Here is a 19603-nt window from a genome sequence, read left to right as displayed (position 1 = left end):
ACAAGTCCTTCTGCAGCAGGTGGAGAGATCAGAGGAGAAAAAGCGTTCGTGTCGGCCCTCTGTGCCAGAAGTAAGGGGAGGCTGAGGGCCACGCCGCCTGCGGCCCCTAACGCATTCCCTGCAAACAGACACACAGTCAGGCAGCAGGACAGAGAAGACAGGCCGAGGCAGCGAGTCAGGACAGTGAGCGTCTCTCCTGAGAGCCAGTCCGAGAGTCCGAGAAGCAGACAGGAGCCGCACAGGAGAACACGAGCCGTGTTGTGGTCCTGACTGAGCCACAGGAGGTCGAAGGAAACCAAAGCCGGAGCCAGAACCTCCCCGGTCCATTCTGCTTCTCTCTGAAGTGTGGAGGCATGGAAGAGGCAAAGAGCTGCAGAGACCCCGAGGAGGAAGAAGCCAACAGAGGGCCCCCTGTGGTCCTATAGAGAAAGACAGTATGAACAGATCCATGGTATGTGGTGAGTGTAGATTTATACAGGTACAACGTGCGTATGAAGAGTGACAGAAAGGAAATAGTTACAACTTAGTCTGTAGGTTTTAAAAAGCAAGTTCCACCTATGAATTGTTACTTTGACAAGAGCAAACGCATTTTTCATTTTAGAGAGCTTCACTCAATGCGTTTTAGTGAGTTATGTCCTGCGTTCTTATTGCATTTAGTCTTAAAAATCTATGCCTACCTTAAAGAGTCTATAGGAGGAGTGCAGGGCTGTTGCACACAAAACACTGTTGGAACCAGAGGTGACCCAGTCCATTACACAGGACGCCATTGATCCTGATGCAAATAGACGTCTGAAAACATCCGACAGTCTGCCAACTGGCAACACACAGATAACATCAAAGAAAGTCTAAATAAACGCATTTCACGGAAGTTATTAAAACATATCAGGATGTGGACCAAAAAGGCTTCCTTACTGATAATAACAGAGGATAAAACAGCAAACTCATCGGGCAGGAACAATCAACGGTTTGTTTTTACACGTGGTCAAGCCCTAAGTCCAGTGCGCAAGCTCAAAAAGAATGTGTTCAATGTTGCTCGTAAAAGCTGAACTGTACCAGTTTCTGAAGCACCAACAATAGTCTGTCACCCGACAATGTTTAAAGTAACTCAAGTTATTTTCTTCTATATTCTGATGCAATGTCATGCAAATCTGGATCCCTATTTGCATCAAGTTCCAACTATATGACTAACTATTTCCCTATTTGTGTTAAGAAGCAATTAAGTAGGTTTTTTAATAGCCGGCGATATAGATATGTAGTAAATATATAGAGAAGGGAAACAAGCAGGTATTGACATGCAGGATGCAATTTATACAACAAATTTGCACAACTCAATGTCTAAAGTCAAAACTGTTTGGTCTTGGTCAGATTCACAGTGTTGTCAGTGTTTACACAATTGCCTACACAGAGCATTATTTGAATATATTAGAAAAACTTAGCACACCTTAAATGTTCTTTAAACATATGCAAATCTGTAAAAACATTTTATCTAAATCATTTTTATCATTATTATATCTCACTATTAAATTGATTGTCAAATACTTGTTCCCCCCACGGTACGTGAACGCAGCAAAAGTTCGAAAAGTATGGCGGCGGTGTGTTTGACAACATTAACAGAGCAATGGATACGTGACAGACTTCAGTTAAAACACCCTTTTCTTGGTAAGACGGTCTCCCTAAATGGGGCTCGGTATAAAACCTAGTAAATATGGAGGGTAAATTATACACTTTTAAGCTTGTCTTGCTTAAAACGTAAACCTATAAGGCTCTTTCACAGGCCTGAGCGGTGGTAAGAAGCTAACAAAAGCTAACGTAGCATGAACTGTTTCCTTCATAAATAATATATATTTTTTAAAACAGGTGATGTTCGGACACTGAGTCTCCCAGGGACACATGAGGAGAAAATCAGGCATCTTGGAAGTGCTCTGAATCATTTTTGCCGTCTAAAATCTCTGGATCTGTCTTACAATGCCATCGTCTCGTTGGAGGTTTGTTTCTCTGCAGCTCATTCTGCACACGACACGTTTTCCTTTTCCATGAAGCTATTTCTCTTCAATCCGTTCAAACTAACACAAATAAATAGTGCTTAAATGTTACGTGGAAAGAAAAGAATATGTTATTTTACAAACAAAAAAAATTAAAAGTACGACGTGCATATATATTCAGCCCCTTTTGTCTGACGCCTTTAAATAAGATTTAATGAGTAATTGCCTCCTGCAGCCGCCTAATATTTCCAGAATGTAATTTAATCTCAGCCTAAATACAACTGCAACTACAAGTATTGTTTTCCTTCCACTTTATAGTCATGTTCTACTTTGTTTTTGTCTTTACATGAAGTCCCAATTAAAGTATTTGGTCTCTCTCACATAGAATATAATTTGCCCTGTCTTTAACACATCTCTAAATTTATTTTTCTTACCTCAGTTATGGTGTTTAGTTTTATATATATATATATATATATATATATATATATATATATATATATATATAAAACTATTTTTATTCCTGATTGAAGTTTGTTCTGTTTATATAACCAGGGGGTGAAGCACTTGAAGAAGCTGGAGAGGCTGATTCTTTACTATAACTGCATACCATCCCTAGAAAAAGTACAAGTGCTGTACGAACTGCCAGCTTTAAGGGAGCTGGACCTCAGGCTTAACCCTTTGACCAAAAATTGCCCGGGCTATCGACCACATCTGGTTCACGCCATGCCCAACCTGCGAAAACTTGGTAAGGCATGCTCAAGGCGTCCACGCTCATCACAGGCTTGGATATTTGTTTATTGAGTCTGGTCATTCATGATGTTTGTTTTACAGATAACTTCCCAGTCAGAGACACAGAGCGCAAAGCTGCAATACTTGAGTTCTCCACTCAACGTCCCTCTCTGCAGCAAAGTAGCTTGTCCCTGGACGGACAGCTGGGCCTAGGGTAACACAAGAACGTCTTCACATTCTAGACAAAATTCATCTTACCACCATGATATCTTGTACATTTATTAGCACCTCTGGTACAAATATGAAAGAAGCTTTATAAGAAATATTCTTTTCTTTAAATGGCGTAATCTCACTCAGACCACTGTGTGTTTATTCAGAGGATGAAAACATTATTATTGTACTAAATTGTCAGTGCCAAAATCTCTGGCAGTTCTGCTGTTAATGCCTTGTGTCAATCGGACAGCAGTGAGTCTTTTCTCTAACATTTCACAGGATTTAGGGACAAAGGTGAATACAGGGCAATGAGAAATGCCCTCTATGTGGTGAAATATTGTGTTGATTTGGCAGTATGTTTTAGATTATGTTCATAAATCCCGTTTTAGTTTTCTCGCGCGGACCATCTGGAATTTTGCTTAAAATGATGCTGTGACCTTTTGACCAGCGGGTTTTCTCTTCTGACCCACAGCAACGATATTGTGTTGAATTTTGTTGAAGCAACTACCAGAGATCAAGGGGAAGCTGACTCTCTTTACAAGGAGGTGGCGGGTAAAATTTTAAAGTTCAGCAGCAAATTATAATCTGCCTCTTTCACAACTATCTTAAATTTCAAACTGACGTCTTTACATAGAGCCTAAAAGAGAAGAGCCAGATGACTTTGTGGTGCAGAGGTGTTCAACTCCAAAGAAGGTGATTAGTTGCTTTTTTTCCCCCCAATATTTTACATCAAACTCTTTTCTTGATCGGATTGCAAAAATTTCTGAAATCTCCAGAGATTTCAGTTCACATGGAAGTTTTCTAATTTGAAATATTGCCAAAAAATCTATCTTACAAAATGTCTGGAAATGTACCATAAATGTTACTTCTGTTAAAGTCCCAACTACTACTTCTTTTTTGAGCTTACTAATAATATTTATTTTATTTTATTTTATTTTATTTTTTTGTAGGAATTGGCCAAGTCCATCCTTCGGTATTCCTCCACTAAAAACTGTAAGTGTTCAAACTCATCCATTATTTCATAGAAGACTCTTAGTCAGACTCATTTTCTCCCCTATTATCTAAATGGTCAGTTTTAATGTGTCATCCTTTTGAATCTAACACTCATCAAGAGCAGTTGTGCTTGAGTTGTGAAGTTCAGTCCAAGTTACCACTAGGGGGAGACAGAGGCCATTTTATTTATTTTAAACTAGAGCGCGTTTGTAATTATTATTTTTTTTCACTTATTTATAATTTCCCAGCTTTTGCTGAGTCCAAAGACTCGCAGATGAACACGCTACCTCATAATCTAAGCTCAACATCACCGAAAGGAGCCGAAAGACCAAAAGTGTCGTTTGGCCCCGTTTTTGAGAAACACAAAACTGTGTCTGGAAAACAAAAACAAACTGACTCGTCCAGCCTAACCAGACACAAGGCCAGGGGTCATTTTACCGCAAATCCTGGTGAGTTTTTAATTTCCTGTGAACCCCTTCACACTAGACTTAGACAAGTCGACAGATGGCAACGTTTATTTCATGACGTATCAGTAACTGTGTACTTGCCACATTTTCCCCAGCTCAAAGTGAACACCGTGGCTCTTCGTTTGGTGACATTCGCCCTCCCAGTCCGCTGCGTTCTGGTTTAAACCTTGCAGATCACTCCAACCCCGTACTGCATCCGGCCAGGCTGACCTACTCGAGCTTTAACAAGACGGAAGGGAGATCTGACCGACAGCCGCAAGCTGAAAAGAAAAAAAAGGTTGGCCGTTCTCTGTACTAATTGGTACGCTGAACCTCGGATTGTTCCGTGTTCGTTTAATTATATTTGCTGACGTCTCTGCATTTTTCCCTGTCAGGGTGGTTACCGGAAACCCCTGGAAATGCTCCTCAATTTGGTGGACAAACACTGGCGGGGGGAGAGATCGCTGCATTACAACAACAGCTTCCTGTGTGAGCCGGCCAAAAAAAATATACATATACATATTTCCGGCATCCAATCTCAGGGTCTGGAGAAGATGAATGTGTTCTCATCCGATCTATTTTTGGCTGCAGCTCAGGCGGTGCAGATTCTCTCCATGATGGAGAGCAATATTTCCAGTCGGGAGGCTGAGGTCAGGACCTTAAGACAGGATGTGAACGCGCTTCGCTTCCAAGCGCTCTCACGAGAGAACGAGCACAGAGCAGAAGTGTGTGACCTCTCCGCCCAGCTGGAGGAAGCACGTAGAGAGGCGGTAAGTTGCCTCCACTCTTAAAAAAACACGAACAATACTTCAGCTTTAAGAAAGCTGTTGACGAGTTGACACTTTTAATCCAGGGCAAGCTGAACGAGCAGCTCAGGATCGTGTTGGAGGAGAATGTCGCCCTGCAAAAACAGCTCATCAAGTTGGAGCGGCAGTATCTGAAGTCGATGATGAAAAGTTCACCGGTTACTCAGATCCGAGGTGGGTGCGATCGCCAGAGATGAATGTGAGTCACGTTCCGGCTGTTTTCTGAACTAACAACACTTCTTTGTGTTTGCTCATCCTTAGAGGCTCAGACAGAAGTGGAGGAGCTGAGGAAAGAGATCGAGGGCCTCAGGAAAAAAGTGCAGGAGGCCGAGAAACTCCAAGAACTGTCAAACATGCTTCAGGAAAGCCACAGGTAAAGACGGGGGATCGTCCCTGGGTCGGTGTTTGTACTTGGGTTCGCAGCACAAATGTCAGAAGCATTCACACAACCTTTCAGCTTGTCACGGCCATAGATTTAATAGTGTTTTATAGTCATTCATATTTCATTTTACACAAAGTAATACATTTTTGTGAAGTGGAAGGGAAACATGCACTGTTTTCACAATAATCCACAAGTAAAAATCTGAAAAGTGTGGCTTGTATTTGAATTCCAAGCAGCCAAGCGTATGCTTTGTTGTATTTTTTTCCAGTTTAAATGTGGACATTTTTAGAGCATCTATGAACATCAATTTTCAAGTCTTCCCATAGACTTTAATTGGAATTAGATTGCAAAATATAAGTAAGCTTTGCTATCTGTCCGGCTGGATGGTGAACTTTCAACTCGGTCTCAATTGTTTTTCAGCTTCTTACAAAGTTTATTTCAGGTTTGCTTGATCTTCTGATCAACTGGCCAGTTGGCTGACGGTGTCAAAGAAAAGCATCCTCACAGAAATACGGTGCCTCCGCCGTGTTCCAACATGTTGTTTTTAGTGCTAGCCGTCCAACATACGTTAGATTTGCACATAAACCAAGAGGTTCAATTTCAGTTTCATCTAACAGCGTCACCTTGTTGCACATGCTTGCTGTCTCTCCTACATGAGGATCTCTTGTGGCTTTCTTCTTGTCACTCTTCCTGAAAGCTCAGACTCAAGTGTCAGACTAATGGTTGGAATAATTGTTTCATAGCTTTCCTGGCTTTAATCTTCTTCACAACCACATCCCTGGCCTGTCTGCTGAGTTCCCATGATGCTCTTTGTTCCTTCACTGAAAATGATTGATTTGTTGAATTCTGGTTACATTACATTTTATGTAGGGGAATTAGAGGAAATGGGACTGAACAGATATTTTTATTTGTTCTTAACAAGGCCACGTATTGTTGGTCTGTCACGTAAAAGCCCAATAAGTGACCCTGGGAATACTGTAGCAAAGCTGGGTTCTTTTTTGTGTGATTTGTTGTCTGTGTTTATACTGCAGGTCCCTGGTGGCTACAAACGAATGTTTGCTTGCCGAGCTTCGGACAGCCGCGGAACATTAAAGCCATATTGGGACACCAGGATTGCGTGTCAAAGCAGAATTATGCCAAGCTTCATATAAGCAATAGGTACAGCATTTTTGTCATTTTCTGCGTAATTTGAGCCGCTGCAGGTCAGGCCATTTGCATTGTGTACAGTCCGCTCGCATTTTAATGAAGTGTCCTTTTATTCTGAATGATTATATATGGGGTGTCCTCTTGATATAAACAGTTAAGAGAACTGCAATTCATTCATGAAAGCTTGTATATAAGAGTGTGTCAGGGCTGTTATGTTAACAAATGATTTTAGGGGGAAACTACGAAGGTCGTGATGTGTTTCCTGGATCTGTAGCAAGATTGTGTCTGCATTTTTTTTCCTTCTTTTTTTTTAGGTCAGCCGTGTATCCATCTGCTTTCTACGCTGCCGTGGATTGAATGCATCAGGACTGCAGCTGCACTGTGACTTTATTTATATGTCTGCCTCGGGCCCGGAGAGCCGCTAACACACACACACACACACACACACACACACGCATGCACACTTTCCTCCTGCAAACCTTCATACGAGACTTGGCCCAGCGCCTTAGAAGCGAGCTGAATGTAGCCGCGGCTTTTATCTGGATTTTACAGGTCACTGAGCGGATGGTGCGACCGCTGCAGAAGCACCCCTGAAAAGGCCATAAAACGGATATATCTTTTCTGCTTATTTATTTTTCAGTAATGCAATATAAATCAAGAACACACTTTTTAGAGGCATTGAGAACAAGAAAAAGTAGTACACTGCATGCACTTGGGGCACAATAGTACTTGAAAAGTTGTTTTGTTTTTGTTTTTTTCTTTTTTAGAAAAAAAAAAAACCCAAATATTTCCTCCACATTAAAGGTGCACAATATTTGGCATTAAAAACACAGAAAGATACTCAAGCTAACACCAAAAAAGCTGCTAGTTTCGCACTCGATGCATGATTCTTCATCAGCTGAGGCTACAGGTAGTGTGTCACACACAATACTGTTATGTTGGAAAAATATTTTACAAAAAAATTGTTGTATGCAGTTTTCCCTTGGATCTGGTAGAGTATGTAAGTAAACATTAAACCCCTGCTTTCATCAGGTAATTACCGTGCCTCAGATGACAGTAGCTTCCACAAATAAAAGGTACAGACAAATAGGGTAGCATTAGAGGACAGCTTACTTTGTACAAGTACAAATACATACAGTCATTGCAGGCAAATACAAGGTTTGATCATGATCCCACAGTTTCGATACTTAATTTTATTTATTTATTTTTTTTTAACCAAGAAAATACTTAGGTCTGACCAGTAGTCTGTAATCACATCAGGCACAGCAGTTTAGGAGGAGAAAAAACCCAAAAACCTCTGTCATCTATATGCTTCTGAATCAAATGCAATATACACAACATGCACGAGGTACAGCAACACAGAAAAACTAAATGCGTACGTAAAAATCAGTGTCTTAAATTAGGCTAATTGGCAGAAACTGTTTAGAGTATATACACAACCTTAAAGCAAATATATTAGAGATACTGTGTATAAATCTGATAAGGAGATAACGTAACTAAAATGTTGAAAATACAATCTTGTAAAACTGAGCTTAGCAAGTGGGGGAAGATCGTCTGCCTAAAATGCATGTTGGTTTGTGTATAATTAAATACCGAAAGATCAGAAGAATAATTATGTTTAAAAACCATTATTAAAAGGGCAGGTCTTTTATTACGCTTCATGAATTATAAAGTAGAAAAGTTGTGCCAGAGATTTTAATGCCTCTAATTTACTTCATTGGTCTTAGATATGTATACTAATTATCAAAATTAGAGAAACCCAGAAAGGCTAGATGCATAACTTTTTTTTTTAATTGCTTAAAGTGAGATTTTACTCTTGCAAACAAAAAAATAACTTAATTTGATATCTTTTTGAGGGTGTAATGTTTTTCGTCTAACCAGGATAGTTGGACCGATGCAATCATTCCCTACAAGATTTTCTTGAAAAAATACGCACACGAATAATGTGTTTCCATTATTCAAATGGGTTTAGGAATCTCTGCGTTATTTAGTGAGTCTATGAAAGAAACTTAAAAACTGGACCGCAGGTTTCCTAAACACAGAATTGATAAGTGCAGGTGGGGGGGAAAAAAAAGCACTGAAGATGAAATGAGGGATTAAAGTTCTCGAAACAAACAGCAGTTATATCTGTGCCAAACAGAAAGAAAGAGTGCCGGTCATCTTTAACCCGACACCATTCTTTCACCAGACAGGGTAATAGAAATATTTCAAATTAAAAAAAGTGCAATTTTTTTTTTTTTTTTTAAATCAAACTGTTCTGTTTTTGTTCTTGGCACTCTGTTCATTGTGCTTGTTAAATATTAAGGGGCCCTATCGTAAGAGGCTCTAGCAGTTCCTCTCATTGGTTCTTCTCAGTGTTTGGCAGTAACTCGCTATCAGACAGGAATGTACCAGCTGGTGATGACTTCGTAAAAATACATGTAAACAGTTTTCCAGTTCTCACACAAAGAGAATAGTTTAAAAACCATCTTTCTTTTTTTCTTTTTTTTTTTTCTTTAAATCTCTCTTACACACAGACGTACACATAAAAACAAACGGGCTGGGAAATGTATGAGCTTGTATTCTTTTGTGCTTTCTAGGAGTACTCTGTAGAAAATCATCTTAAGCGGTCGAGGAAATGTTTTGCCTTCACATGGGTCGGCCATCGGTGGGTTTGTTCACTTTCTTTTCGTACGTCCCTCGATGTTTGTATCCCGATACGTATCCCGAAGTGTCGACGAGGTCCACCCGGCCGGCCTTCCCCTTCCCTCGGCCGGTCTGGTCGAAACGCTCCTTGTGCGAGCCCGTGAACTTGGTGGTGTCTGTGAGGCGGCTCACCGTGGGCGAGGCCACAGCTCTCTGCGGAGCAGTTTGCACAACGTTCGAGTCACAACGGCGATCGCCGGTGAAACCGACGTGAATTTTGTGACGGATGAAGTCTTACCGTGACTCCTGCAATGACCGGCGCCTTCCCCTCAATCAGCTTGAAGACCTCAGCCTCGGCATCCTCTCCAGTCTTTTCTTTGTATTTCTTCCGAGCCAGCTCTCCGAGTGCCACTTTGAATTCCTCGAACGTGATGGTTCGACAGGATTTCTTCCTGAAAAGATGGCGCAGAAGGAGACCAAGTTTAAGTTTGGGGAAGCTATATTTGCAACTATGTGAGCATAAAACCCCAAAAAATGACTATGTAAATGTCTTTGGTATTTTTGCTTCCAACGAATGAGACGTTCCTGTTATCTTGAAACAAAACGAGAGAAGAAAGGTAGAGTGATATCTCAAATAACAAACATCTGAAGATGCTCCGACAAAACCGCAGCTTTTGAAGCTTGCTTTATCAACAGGCCTCTCAGAACAGATTGAAAGGGCTCAGTTCAATTTTTTTTTTATCACCTTGCAGGCTCACAACATGAACCATTCTAAGACACCTTTAAGAACAAATGGGTCCATTAAATGTCTAATTACATTGAAAATCTAAAATAATTAACATCAAGCCTATTAAAATGCATGTAGCTATAATCCATTTCAGACAGTTAAATGGTTAAATTTTGTAAAACTTCAGTGTATCCTATTGGGATTTAAACACAACATATAATATTTAAAAAGATGGGGAAAAGACATAAGATTTGATGTTTGCATTAGTTCTCTCTTATTGTACCTCCTTACAGTCACTTGAACATGCAGAATAAGACCAAGTATCTGTGAAGGTGTGGAATTCCCATGTAACAGATCACACCTTGAAAATATCACAGGCCATCAATCATTGCTGCTCTGAGAGCACTTCAGCTGTTTAACTCGCCTTTTGCCCGTTTCACTTCTACGTTAAAAGCCCTTAGTAACACTAACACAAACACAAACAGCCATTGCTGTGGAGATAAATCACCCAAACAACAGCCTATAAAGCCAACGGTCTCCCCAGGCAACCGTGCTGTCATAGCAACAAACTACAGCAAACAAGAAATGTTTGGGTTTTACTATCAGTTGGACTTTTTCGGTGACCCGGTGGTGGTTTTGTTTTGGAGATCGCTCGGTGGTGAACATCTGATCCTGTGCGTCTGTTTCACGCCGTCTACGGTCAGGGAGGAAGCTGGACTTTCAGCTGCTGCTTCTGCAACATGTCTCTCTTTCTCTTTTCTGTTTCACCATGCTGACATGCTCAGTTTCTTACAAGAAATGGCAAATGGTTTATATATATATATATTATATATATATATATATATATATATATAAAAATAAAATTGAAATATGCTCCAATAAAAAAGGCAACATATTAAAAGGCCCAAGCAGTATCAGGCCCAATAGGGTGTAAATGTAAAATATGAGAAACCCTAGAAAATAAATCCCCTGTCATATGCCGATGCTAATTAATTGTGAATTATTTATTTGTCACCCATGGCTTATGCTATGTTTTTCTGCCCCTGAACTACAGCAGAGACAGACCTTCATTTGCAGCACACTGCCATATTCCCTGAGCCGTACTGCGATTAGCCAGTGCGAGTTTAGTTGTGTATGTGAAATAAATAAACTTTTGACGCAGGTTAAAAATAAATTCATGGTGTAAAGATCAAGAATGGAGACTCTTCTTCCCCTGCTCAGATATGCCTGGATTAAGAAACTACACAAAACTTAGCCCCTCTGTTCACCTGGGAAGCTCTGAACTGTACACACATCTCCTGATCATATCTCAGTATTCTTCACAATATACCGTGGGTGGGTGTACCTGAATAATACCCAGCATTTGAGATGCAACATTTACATGCAAGACCTAATGTATGCAAAAGAGCACAAATCCACCAAGCCTAAAAAAAATACGTAGAATCGGCTTTTAGTTTCTTACATTTCTGCAGTGATTCTGCAGAACGTTGTTGGCACATTTCTCAGTATTGGCCAACAGATCAGGGTGTAAACAAAGCTCCACAGTCACCCACTAGATCCTTTTTGGTGCTTGCCAAGAAAATCATTCCCATGCCAACGGAGATGGTGTCATTGCAGGTGTCTCAAAACAACAAAAATTGCTTTGACTTGATGCAACAGTGAGGAAGGGCAAAGGTTACGTTTCATGGATATAATAAACATTAATGACTAAAATAAAGTAACACACAATCAAGCTACATGTCTGACATGTATCCCTTTAATTTCTTAGTAAAAAAAGAAAGATTATCCAGGTATATGATGTGTACTCAGTCCAATTATACATTTTAAAAAGCCAGGTGTTTTTAGGATTATAGTTTTTTTTTTTTCACTACCAAAATACTAATAGTAGTATTGGGGTTGTTACTATTACCATTTTTTTTTTCCACTGTTGGTTCTGAGAACAGAAATATCAATGTCTTTAGAATTAAAATGAAATACAGTCTATATTGTGCTGTTTAGTGATACAACTGCACTAGTTAATGCATGCGGTGTCTTGGTATAGTAATATTGAATAATCTGTAAATTATTTTTTTATTATTATATAGATGGGCAGTTGTTTTTTATATGAGCAGCATTTGTGTTTGACAGGCTTTGCAGTGATATTCAGGTACCGCCTGTTATCAATAAGACTGCAATGGGTTTCTAAGTACAATTTTTTCATTATCACTTTTTTTATTATTCTCTCTAATACCATAATAATTAGTGTTATTCTGATATTATTCAGAATAATACTGTATCTCAAACTTTTAAGTTCATATCATACATTTCTATTAATAACTAAATAATACATTTAACTAACATGAAACATAAGGATACAATTTTTTTTTCTTTTTCAATTTGAATAAGGACCTCCATAGACATCAAAACAGAAACTTTACAATTAATTAAATTTAAACATTGCAGGATTTAGTTAAATTGTCTGTGCTGTACATGTTTAAATGTAAACTTTATTCTCTAAATTATTTAGCACATACGCTGTTAGCAATAGCATATTTATGGCTAAAGACAAATAAAAAAATACCCTGGTAATAATTCAGTTTATCAACACAAATCAGTTATGGGCACCCTGTGCACTTGATAGAGCTGTGCGGATAAAACCCTTTTCTTTGGCTGTCAAACGATATTGAGGTCACAATCATTGTTGTAGCGACTCTACATCAGTAAAATCAGACGTTAAAATATGAATCAACAAAGCCTGAGGAGATAAAAGATGAGCCATATCCAGCCTTTAGTTCTGGCTGCTTTCTGATGGAGAGCTTCGTCTGAATTAAATGAACACATGAACAGATGAGATAATTTAGCACCTAATGAAGACCGTGAGCTTTCTTAGTCTATAATAAGCTCACAGTGATTTTATCTTACCCTGATCTGGAGCAATCAGTTCTTCAAAAGCATTTGAATCCAAAAATAAATGCACAAACATGCCTGATTGTAGTTTTTTTTTTTTTTTTTTTTTTTTAGATCTGGCATAGATAGTTGTAGAGTAAACAGTCACATTTAAGAGCACTGATAGCATTATGCTTTCATTTTAACGCGAGATTTATGGCTTACTTACTTGACTTTGCTGAAAACGATGTCAACATCAGTGAGGGTGACGTTTTTCCCATCGATCACACCGCAGTCTTTACAGAGTTTGGACCAGTTCTTGCCGTGCATGTCCTTGCCGGTAGCGCGAGTGTCACCGTGGATGGCAAAGCGTCGAAAGGACTCTTCCAGAGCGGTGATCTCCACCGGTGTGGACGAGCCCATACCTCCATCACTGGTCCCATTAGACTCCGTCGAAAGCCTTTTGGATGTTCGGTCTTTAGAGTGTTCGCTGTGTGGCCGTAGAGGGACGGCGCTCATGTTGGGGTGCTTGGCTGTCTGGACTTTAAAGTCGTCTATGTTGTCTCTGCAGGCGGAAAAAGTATGTTTGGCCACGCTGTAAATATGAGAAGTACGTCTGGAAATCTTTCATTTATGTCTACTAAAGCCCCTCTGAAAACAGATCATTGACTTGTAAGATAAAATAAGAACAAGCAGTGAATAAAATATGTGATTGGAGAAAAAATATTTATGGTAATTCTACCTAAGCTTAAACAAGAAAAGTTTGGTCTGATTTAACCACAGACTAAGAGAAAAAAAAATTGTCTGTTTATTCAGTGAATGTAAACTTCTGGTTTCAACTGTAGATCTGATCTAATCCATATCTGCAGGGCTGTGCGCAAGTCCAAACAGTTCTGCGGAAAAAAAAAAAAAAGTCAATCATGCTCTGAGGTCAAGTCACAACTTGCTTTTGGTCTTGTCAATTTGTAAGGTGTTTTCAACATTTTCCTGCTGGGCTGGAAACATCAGATGTGTTCCCAGACTCACGATGAGTGTACAAATGCCTTATAAGTTCTGGCACCAACATGAAACTCATTAACAAATATCTGTAGAATTTAAGGGCGATTAAATCAAAAGGAGAAAGTCATTGGAAAATATAATGTTAGATTAAATAGATGACTACTGAAACTTACTTCTGGTCTCCCATGGTTGAATAGGAATTTGAGTCCTTCTGTGAAATGCTTGTATTAGATGATTTTTGTGTTCTTCTTGTGCTGTAAAAAAAAAAAAAGGAAAATATAAAAAATATAAGGATGGAGGTGATTTACGACAGTACACGAGTTAAAACAGAGGCCAGAACAGAAAGGAGAATAGACTTAAAAACACAATATTCTTCAGATCTTGCTAATAAAGAAAGCTGAAGACTTTTTTTTTCTTGTTTAACAGTTCCTTCAGATGACTGGTCACCCAAGGTTTGTTATTTAATATCTAACTGTTCTGGTGGAAATTGTGTTGTCCACACAGACGTTTACATAATCAGTCACACTCAGTCATGCCATAAATGTCTTCTTCATGTCGGTGGCACAGAGCAATCCAATCCGTTACCTTAAAACAACCCTGTAGAGCTTATTGAGCTTCCTGTGACCACTTTCTCACAGTCCTTTTTATTTTTAAAAGGTTGTCTCTGAACAAGGGGTTTATATTTTGAGTGGAGAAAACAATGCTGTGATCTGATTTTCCAAGAGGAGGTCTTGCTTTGGAGATATATCTGAATCTTTAACATTTGTGGAATGCAAATCCAATGTATTGCTTTCTGTGTCAGAACGGCTGTTAAACTGTTGAAGCGATGGCAGTGTAACATAGGGTGAAGTGTAATTAAAAATCACTAGATACTGCTACAAATGCATTGGGATGTTGTGCTTGGTAACAACGAAAAATGATGACTTCGCATGCATTACTAAATAACACTGGTGAACTCGCTTGGTGAATAATATGGACAAAAACTTACTGATGCTCTTCCAGCTTTTGCTACGTTAATTAATCAGCTGCTGTTGTAAACTACCTTGTTGCTATGGTTACGCATCATAACAAATGTGCAAACTATAAAAGGTAATAGCAAATAACAATCCAGCATCCAAAAGGCAGATTTTCCAAAAAAAAAAACAAAACTAAATAAATAAATAAAAATCGCAATGAAAGTAACAGAGCTACTTCAACGTGCTGTCAATTCCACAAGTAAGAATAAATGCTACACTCAAAGATTATGTACTCTGCTCTACATTTGATCAACCACAGAAAAAAACAATAGATGTTTGAGTGTCATCCAAACACGTAAATACTTACAAAGACGACATTTTTACAAGGTACAAAGTGTATAAAGTACATACAGAGTACTCGTGAGCAGTTTGCTTTCTTCTAACTGCCCAAATTCTTGTTGACAAGGTTACAGAGGAAAAATAAGTAAGAGATAGTTTGCTCCTAAGAGCGCTCACTCGGTCATGTTTCTACAAATACAATATGGCAAAGATCGTTTGTAGTCGAGATGTCACACTCTAATCAAATTTAAAACTCAACTTTTTTTTAGCACTACTTTGCATGGCTTTGAAATTAGTCATACAATTAGCTGAGTGTGAACTTATTTAGCAACTTATTAATATAGCATATTTACACTACAAGCTAATTTACAGTATTTGACAGAATGGCATCCCATTTACACAATTAAGTACAATGAAAAATGAGCTGAAATGGGTCCAACATGAGTCCTAACTAGACTCAGCTCTCACTACCTGCTTTTGGGGCTGATTTTATGAGAGTGACACCCAAAGTGTTAGCCAGCAAACCATGTGGGCACAATCAGTTTTTAAGAAAAAAAAGCCTGTTTCTTCTGTACGGCTTGCAAATGTTTCTAGGTTTGCGCGAAGAATCTAAAAGTTTTTGTTGATTAAAATGTCTTTCACTGTGGAGAAGATAGGCCGTATTGGCGGTTATAGTTTTCTGTCGGGTGTCTTGCTCTTAGTGCTGTGCTCAGTATGCCTAAGCAGCTGTTGTTGAGTCTGACCACAGCTCAGACACTAGTTATTAAATTGTAAAGAGATTCAAAGCAAAGTGGTATGAAGCAGAACATTTTTCTGTGGGTTTTGTCTCCACACGATAGACCGGAGGCCGGAGCTACACCAAAAGATCAGAGACGAACAATGTTAGCATCAGCCTAACTCTTGAACAAACTGCTCCATATGGAAACTTCATTAGTAGGAACACAATATGCGTATAATGGAGCAGTGGAGTTGCAAGTGTCATCTCGGATAAAACTCCAGAAACAAGTTGATAGAGCTACAACCATTTTAGATAATGCATTGCCTTCTGTCTATTTGTCTGTTTTTACGTTTTTGTACAAAACCATTAATAGTGTCTCTAATCAGTGATCAGAATGCCACATGCCAAATTAAGAATTCCCGCTATTTCATGTCTATAAACACATCAGCAGTTAAACCCACAGAGGAGAATTTGAAGTACAGTGAAGGACCTTGTTTGAGTAAATCTGGAATTTATCTATTTTTCCATTGGATTCAAAATTGCTCCTTCCATTAAGAAAACTTAAAAAAAACTAAATTGGTCAAAATAGAATTTTGCAGGTTAGACCAGAAAGAGAACAAGAAGTTAGGACTGGTGAGCAAAAGCCTGATCATGCATCTCAAAATGTACCCAGCTGGGTTTGCAACAAAGTGGAGAGGCTCCATTTTTGGTTATAACAAACAAAAACGAGCAGCTTAATATTTTAAGACGTGCAGTTCAAGGTATTACATCATAGTAACGGAAAGAGACAAGCAGTTTGAAAACAACCAAATTTTATGAAGCAGCCTCCCAGTCTTTTTTTTTTGCAACAATCATGATTTTTAAAGTGATTCTGATCTGAATATGTAATGTACACCAATGTGCAGAGAAACATCCAAAAATCAAAGTGGAACAAATGTGTTAACTTCAACAGCCTCCAAATAAAGACGATTAAGGTTGACATTGAAATTATTTGTTACCTAGTCAAAGCCTTAGTATAATATTCCGATTTGGCATTGGTTTGCTGTGCTGTGACTTATTTTCTCTATTTTCCTCAGGATGACTTCACACAGTCTGAGCTGAGTGGTTTCTCTCTAAACCTGATTTGCATGTATAAATAAAAGAGCAGCAGCCTCACTCCTCCTTAAGTCAGCTATTAATACTCGTACAAGGTGGTAAAAAGAAACAGAGTGTGAAAGTAATGCAGTCCTGCCTGCAGCACATTTATAGGAAAATATCATAATATTCTAATCGCAGTTGACGGGTTTCTGCTCACCTTTCTGCTGCTCCCATACTCAGCTCAGCATCCTTAAAGAAATGAAGGTTTGACCCGAAAGCCACTAAAATAGCCTACTCACAATCACTAGTAAAAAAGATAAATCCAGCATGCAATCCAGAGAAAGAGCAACTTTTCTGTGGATTAAACCATCTGCTCCCCTAAGTCGCCGGTAAAGAGCGTTCACTCACCCCTGGGAGGCCGTGGCAAAAGCGAAGGGCTTTGTCTCCACGACCAAGTGACCCACAGTCTCAACTGTGACCTCACTAAGTACACATGATACTTAAATACTCAGAAAAGTTCACGTTTTCAACGGCCACACACTAACAGCGCATAATGCCATTATATTAAGCCACTCATTATAAGAGAAAACAGAAGAGATTATTAATGTGTATGAATAATGGCATTTATAGCTATGGACACTAGGAACCCATTGTCCGGTGCTAGTGGCTGCTCGGTCTGACCCCATGCCCATTTCTGAACACATACGCATGGTGACATCGCAGAGCAACACTATTGATGGCAGAGCTTTCTGTCATATGTCATCCAATACTTGTGCCAAGACAAATGAGATAGAGGTCGCTAAGGCCTCAATGTGACGGCTCTGAAACACAGAACAAAATAAAATTCATACGAAGAAACCTAGAAATCCTGCTGCAGCTACAAAGCAAACACATTCAATCAAACTGCAAAGTTACCAAATTACGTTTACTAGGCAGCTTAAATCCTAATTAATTTTACAGTCTGCTTATTGGCTCTTCAACCCTTGTGACATGTTATCCATCTGTCACCATTATACTCATTTCCTTTCTGCAGGTCTGCCTATGAGTTTCAAAAACAGAAAATGACTGGATAGATTGAGCCAGTATTTAAATAAGTGCTTTGTGAATCAGGATTTAAACATTGCATCTTTGCAGGAACGATTCCACATTTTACCTTCAATAAAAACACCCCAAAATTGAACATAAATTTGTTTAACATGATCTACTTGCTTATATATAAAGCACTTTAATTTATTTTAAAAAAAGACTAACTCTCTTTCTCCAACTTGGTCTTTCATGACCCACAGAGAGAATCCATCCTGAACATGAGGATGAAGATGGTAACATGAGTAATAAAGAAAGAGGATGACATCATGCGAGGAAAAATATCAATGTAATAAAGGAACTGTGGTCATAGAGAACATAAGAGGTATTAGACAAAACCATGAGATCGGTAAATAATTGGGACGTAACCGAGTTGTAGGAAAGAAGCGTGCAGTGACGGGGGCTCCGATAACAATACGAGCAGTTTACTTGTGAACTAGATGTTTTTGGATGATGCCCAGAGGATGCAAATACAATTATTAGTTCTGATGTAATCAGGGCACAGGTCAAAATGAATAATTGTGAAGTTGGAAGTAATAACCACGAATATTCTTTAAGGATAATCAGTTTGCAAGTGTAAAACACATCCATGGGTGAAAAAATATTTTCCAGCTAAATGTTTAATTCTTACATGACATGCAGTGATGTATGTGACTGGAGAAAAAAGATGAGAATATCATGCAACAGTATTATTAAATACCATGTTTATTGCCAGTGTGAGCAAATCACACTGTTTGTTTGTTTTTTTCCAATTAATTAACTTAATCACAAATATTAAAGGTTAACTGATTCACATAAATTAGACGCAATGAACCTATCCCTTCAGCTTTAAGGTTTTGCAACCAAGCTGTATAAATAACTTGGACAAAAATGCAGACATAAAGCCATGATCGTACTTTTACACCGAATGTGTTTTCTGTCATTGCTCTAGTTCCCCTGTGAATCCTCAGAATATATTCATTTTAAATTGGCTTTTCAGGCTGATTTTTCACCAGTCCTTTTATGGTACACTGATGATAATCCAACATACAAATGCAGTGGTTTTAAAAACAACAGTCGGATAGTCCTTCTTCCTGGCAGCGTTGGTAGAGTTCATAGAAAAGCTAAGATGCCAACCATAGAAAGTTGTTTAAATATCAAGCCAGCATTATGATCTCGTTAATGGCTACAAAAGCGTACTTTGTTTTAGCACCTTGCTAATATACCTTTAATATATCAGTGTGAGTGTATGAATATAATTCTGGTTCTAGAAAATCCACAGAATCAAACTTGCGTTCCAAATTAATATATCTAAATATTTATAAACTGTATGTTGTGCCATCCTTTCACCCTGAAAATTGAATGGTTATGACACTCATGATGTCCGCTAATGTCTGTGCACAACTAAAATCGCTTGTACGTTAAATAAAAATGTTGAAACAGAGAGAAGTGTTAATAAAGCTTTTTTTTTTTAGCAGGCTTAAGAATTTGAAACACAGGAAAGAAGAATTTCCTTTGCTTAAAACTTTGAACTTCAC

At 38.7% G+C, this 19603-nt stretch overlaps 2 protein-coding genes across 7 annotated transcripts in view; one reads left to right on the top strand and one right to left on the bottom strand.

Annotated features, from left to right (window-relative positions):
- Positions 1-1547: 1547 nt before the first annotated feature.
- Positions 1548-8804, top strand: cep72 (centrosomal protein 72). Of its 2 annotated transcripts, XR_001422889.1 has the most exons (15): positions 1548-1659; positions 1858-1985; positions 2535-2727; positions 2814-2925; positions 3397-3476; positions 3559-3617; positions 3875-3917; positions 4166-4366; positions 4480-4661; positions 4759-4852; positions 4955-5133; positions 5217-5343; positions 5431-5542; positions 6583-6709; positions 7012-8804. XR_001422889.1 is itself a non-coding variant. In XM_015022125.1 (14 exons), the coding sequence occupies exons 1-14, from the start codon at positions 1584-1586 to the stop codon at positions 6641-6643; spliced, it is 1647 nt and encodes a 548-aa protein (XP_014877611.1). In that variant the 5' UTR covers positions 1548-1583; the 3' UTR covers positions 6644-8804. The 2 variants fall into 2 exon arrangements, 1 of the variants encoding a protein (XP_014877611.1); XM_015022125.1 differs by having other exon boundaries at positions 6583-8804.
- Positions 8805-8924: 120 nt separating this feature from the next.
- Positions 8925-19603, bottom strand: part of tppp (tubulin polymerization promoting protein) — a 19561-nt gene continuing 8882 nt past the window's right edge. Inside the window, exons 1-5 of one of the 5 annotated variants that reach the window (XM_015022192.1) lie at positions 17412-17643; positions 14087-14167; positions 13144-13479; positions 9621-9774; positions 8925-9535 (exon numbers count right to left, since the gene is read on the bottom strand). In XM_015022192.1, the coding sequence (XP_014877678.1) occupies positions 9326-9535; positions 9621-9774; positions 13144-13479; positions 14087-14100 (714 nt within the window). In that variant the 5' untranslated portion in view covers positions 14101-14167; positions 17412-17643 and the 3' untranslated portion in view covers positions 8925-9325. The other 4 variants (XM_015022167.1, XM_015022176.1, XM_015022197.1 and 1 more) reach the window with 4 other exon arrangements.

The sequence above is a fragment of the Poecilia latipinna genome, unplaced genomic scaffold (assembly GCF_001443285.1).
Source record: "Poecilia latipinna isolate Pla-1442-1.1 unplaced genomic scaffold, P_latipinna-1.0 Scaffold86, whole genome shotgun sequence".
NCBI classification, from domain to species: Eukaryota; Metazoa; Chordata; class Actinopteri; order Cyprinodontiformes; family Poeciliidae; genus Poecilia; species Poecilia latipinna.
This window is presented reverse-complemented; position numbering and strand designations above follow the sequence as displayed.